Raw genomic sequence first — 5000 nt, 5'->3', positions numbered from 1 at the left:
CAAAATACATAGCATAATAAGCAGTTCCTTGAAAGAAGGAAAAGTTCCAGAAGATTGGAAAAAAGCAAACATTGTACCTATATATAAAGGAGGAAATAAAGAAGAACCTACCAACTATAGACCAGTCTCTCTAACAAGTACAATAGCAAAAATTTGTGAAAGAATTATCAAAAGTAGATGGGTAAAATACTTGGAAAAAAACAACGTACTAAATCCAAGGCAATTTGGATTCAGACAAGGACGATCATGCGTCACCAATTTAATATGTTTCTATTCAAGGCTAATAGATATAATACAAGAAAGAGATGGATGGGCTGATAGTGCATTTCTAGACCTAAAAAAAGCTTTTGACAAAGTACCACATAAGAAGTTGCTTAAGAAATTAGAATCTGAAGGAGGAATACAAGGTAAATTGCTAAATTAGATGGAAGACTTTTTGCAAGAAAGAAAAATGAGAGTAGTGATAAGAGACCAGCACTCAAAATGGAATGAAGTAATAAGCGGTGTTCCGCAGGGAATAGTTCTGGCCCCAATAATGTTTGCTATATATATTAATGATATGGATGAAGGAATTGAAAGCTATATGAGCTTCTTTGCAGATGATGCAAAACTACTGAAAAGAGTGAAAACTGAAGAAGATTGTGAATCACTACAGAGAGATCTAAATAAAGTACAGGAATGGAGTAGGAAGTGGGAGATGGAGTTCAGTACAAAAAAGTGTAGTATAATGGAATTTGGAAAAAGCAAAAACAGAATAACAGGATCATATAATTTGGGAGAGGAAGGAATAAAAAAAGTAGAAAATGAGAAGGACCTGGGAGTCATTGTTATGAATAATATGTCACCTGAGAAACATATAAATAAGATTTTTGGAGAAACTTATAATTTAATAAGAACAATCAAAGTGGCATTTACATACCTGGATGAAGAAATGGTGAGGAAAATCCTAATCACCCTGATAAGACCAAGATTGGAATATGCAGCAACGATATGGTCACCAAGTACAAAAAAATGTATAAAAAAACTTGAAAGAATACAAAGAGCAATTACAAAATTGGCACCAACACTCTCAAAACTATCATATGAAGAGAGACTACAAAAACTTGAACTACAGACACTAGAGCAAAGAAGAGAGAGAGGAGATTTGATAGCTATTTACAGAATCATGAAAGGCATAGAAATTACTGATAGAGAAAATCTGATAAAATGGGATGACAGAAATACAAGAGGACACGGAAAGAAAATAAAAAAAGACAGCTATAGAAGAGATTTGAAAAAGAACAGCTTTCCACACAGAGTAATAGACAGTTGGAACAAGTTAGATGAGAAAGTGGTGTGTGCAAAAACAATACATGAATTTAAATTTTTTTTAGATAAAATGAGAAATGAAGACGGGACCCCACGAGCATAGCTCCCCTTCCCGTAAAATACAACTAGGTAAATACACACACTAATGTGAAAATTGGAACGTGCTGGAGGGCTAAACCTCCCTAAATAAATGTGAGATTTCCTGAAAGAACGACACATAAGAACAGTAAGAAGGATAAGATGTTACGACAGAGGAAATTTGCCAGTGGAATTCCACAAAGGTTGGCAGTAACACTTGTGATATTCTTAATTTGGTTAAACGACTTTATGGAAAGAACGACATGCTACATATGTTCTAGACGATGCGATGGTGATCAGAAGAATACGAGGTTATGAAAATTGCAAATTCAGACGAAAAAGTTCTGGACAGAATGTACGATTAGAAAACTATTGAAACTAGGCTGAAGTACAAGGCTCGAATCCCGTGGGCAGATTTGTCTATCCAACTGGCAATACGGACATACTTTATATACTTGTCGAAAGGCTTTCCTGAAATATGGACCTGATGAAACAGATCACAATACTTGTACTACGGGGAGATTACGTCGGGAAGTCAAGTCCTTTCTTTAGAACATCCACCTCGTTGATAGCATCCTCAGCTCAGTAGTGTAAAGTGCCGCACTGCTGGCATGTATCAAGGACACGTACCAGCTTAACCACTAGCCATAAGTGGGGTTGGTTCTTCGTAGAATCGAGATTAGGATGCCAGTTAGCAGTCGACTCAAATCCTGCGGGAATTAGATTAACCCCGAGGTTTGAAGAATCTTAGAGTCTCAGTAGCATAGTCGGTAGAGCAATGACCTACCACCGCGCAAGTCTCGGGTTCGAGTCCGGGGACAACTGTCGGAATTATATATTTATATATATATATATATATATATATATATATATATATGTATATATATATATATATATATATATATATATATAAAGATAAATATATATATATATATCACGTAATGTGGCACATTGGTAAAATAATACTGATGACCCACTTTCGGAGAAGAATAGGCGAAAAAGATCCGTATATTTTGATCACTAACTGTGATCCTCTTCAGCAGATGTGATTACAGAGTGGAGAAAAGTATGTATTTATACAAAAGTAGTAGGGTGAGCAGGTAGGGACGGGGACTCAGGTCACGTGTCCGGCGCTACGTGGACACTGGTGGATTTTGTCCACTGTTAATAGACTGCTACCCTCTACATTAACAGTGGACAAAATCCACCAATGTCCCTGTAGCGCCGGACACGTGACCTCACTACTTTGGTATAAATACATGCTTTTCTCTATTCTGTAATCACATCTGCTGAAGAGGATCACAGTTAGTGATCGAAATATACGGATCTTTTTTACGTTCGCCTATTCTTCTCCGAAAGTGGATCATTAGTGTTATATGTATATATATATATATATATATATATATATATATATATGTATATATATATATATATATATATACATATATATATATATATATATATAAACCACAATACACTTTAATTTTAAGCTATCAACATCGGGAGACCCACAGAGACCAACATGCAGAAATTGAAACGTGGTACGGCCAAGGACTCGAACCAGGGCTATCACGTAACAAGTGCTTTAGTGACTTAACCGATTGCGCCATCAACAGATAAACTATACGAAGGATTAAAATCATTGGGACTACCAACCTTGAAAGGTAGATGGCAAATAGGTGATATGATTATAGTATTCAGGTAACTAAATCGGATAGATTGCATTGAAAGAAAAATTTTCTTGTTTAAGGATGAGGAGGATTTAAAGAGGTCATGGAAAAAAAACATGTCCAATATACCTGAAGCAATAAAGTTTTCCATATACATGCATAAATACTTGGAATAGCTTAGAAGGTGATATGGTCTAAGCTGGAACAACACATGAGTTCAAATCTAAATATGATAACTGAAAATCAAGGACAGAAATGAGATTGGAACTGTACGTACATACATTGGAGGCAACGTATGTAAAAGAAGTGGACAATAGGAGACGGGACCCGACGAACGTTGTTTCTTTTCTGTATACTACAACTAGGTAAATACATACATACACCATTTAGAGCAAATTTCTCCATCAATGAGGTCATCAACCCAACCAACGATGGGCTCCTCCAGCCCCCATAAACCAAGAGAAGAGGGAGAGTGAGACTTAGAGGGGCTTTACACGGTTCGTCGAACGCGGTTCGACAGTCACGTGTTTAAAGTGATGTGTGAACGGGGTATTTGGTTGTCGAACACGTTGGTTAAACCCCAAATAATACCCCGTTCTTCACACGTTCACACATCACTTTAAACACGTGACTGTCGAACCGCGTTCGAAGAACCGTTCGACCGTGTGAAGCCCCTTCTTAGTTTGTCACACCTGAGTCGAATTTATTCATGCACTAACCCACCCTCCGTCGTCTTCCCCAGATGAATAAACTGAAGGCTATCCATCACAGGGATGCATTTCCACTCCTGGAACGTGAAGGCGGGACTCGAAACGTGCTCATTGGTGGCATGCCCTGCAACATGGCGAAGCTGTGGTATCTAAGGTAAGGTGTTTAGTTGTGGTTCGTCGGGCTACATGTCTCTTTGCCTATCGCTCACACAGGGAAGAGCACATCCTGTAGATAAGATGTTGGTGGAGCAGCCCCTACTTTACACGTACACCAGTCATGACAAGGATTCGCCCTCAGCTTCGTTATAAACCAAAACCTACAAAGTCTATCACAGTACTGAAGGAGCAGTTCGATTCTCCACAGATGTAGATAACACCATCAGCTAGTTCCGTACGGCAATCATCGTCTTATTCTTTCTTACAGGGAGGTGTTTATTGACGAGTTTAGATTTTCCACATCCATCATCGAAAAGGCCCAGAAACGACTGGCCTCACTCCTCGACACGTGGAGAAAGCGTATGCTTACACATCTTCCCAGCAACACACAATTAAGTAACGTAGTGATGTCACTTCTTTATAATGAGTCATTCGTGTCCGAAAAAAGAAAAACCTGAAAAAATCTTTGTGCCTTACCCGAAGGAAGTCAACCCTCCAGTTCTTTTAGATAAACTGAGTTGCTTCAGATTTGTTCAGGCAATATTGAATATATTCATGAATCAAATGTTACTGCTCATTTTCATATTGACCCCTATCAAGTCTTCACCCATTTCATCCTACATTCCTTACCCCTAGATTACTACTACTGTTATCTGAGAGGGTGACTTGAGAACCCTGTCTATTTTGTCCTAAAACATTCGTGGTGTAGCGATGGGAATGTGTTTCAGGTACTAGGTATGTATGCCAGATTGATGCCATAGATGCACCCATTAGTTCAATAACAGAAAACAGAGAGAAAAGAAAATTTAGAAGTAGGTAGGCGCCGTTTCCAGCAGTGGCCATGTGTCTCAAGTCAAGCATAACGTCCTCCTCTTACAGTACACGGGCTACGTTGGGTCCAGGCTTGCCAACTACGTTGGGTCCAGGCTTGCCAACAGTAAGGGTGTAGCTGTGACGTGGGTGATTGTTTGTCGGACAAAACTTTGGTCTGTTTGAATGCTTCTTGAAAAGATAGGTTGCTTTTGTCTTCATCCAACCCGCAAATGCAGGAGACTGATTTCGAAAGTTTCTCAAACCA

At 38.6% G+C, this 5000-nt stretch overlaps 1 protein-coding gene across 1 annotated transcript in view; it reads left to right on the top strand.

Annotated features, from left to right (window-relative positions):
- Positions 1–5000, top strand: part of LOC143025647 (galactoside alpha-(1,2)-fucosyltransferase 2-like) — a 13821-nt gene that overhangs the window by 5510 nt on the left and 3311 nt on the right. Inside the window, exons 3-4 of the mRNA XM_076185637.1 lie at positions 3799–3920; positions 4191–4318. Of these exons, the coding sequence (XP_076041752.1) occupies positions 3799–3920; positions 4191–4318 (250 nt within the window). The remainder of the gene's footprint in view (positions 1–3798; positions 3921–4190; positions 4319–5000) is intronic.

This window comes from Oratosquilla oratoria, chromosome 5, assembly GCF_046742065.1.
Source record: "Oratosquilla oratoria isolate Oo_2021 chromosome 5, ASM4674206v1, whole genome shotgun sequence".
NCBI lineage: Eukaryota > Metazoa > Arthropoda > Malacostraca > Stomatopoda > Squillidae > Oratosquilla > Oratosquilla oratoria.
The sequence above is the reverse complement of the archived record's forward strand: the minus strand, read 5'-3'. Positions and strand labels throughout refer to the sequence as shown.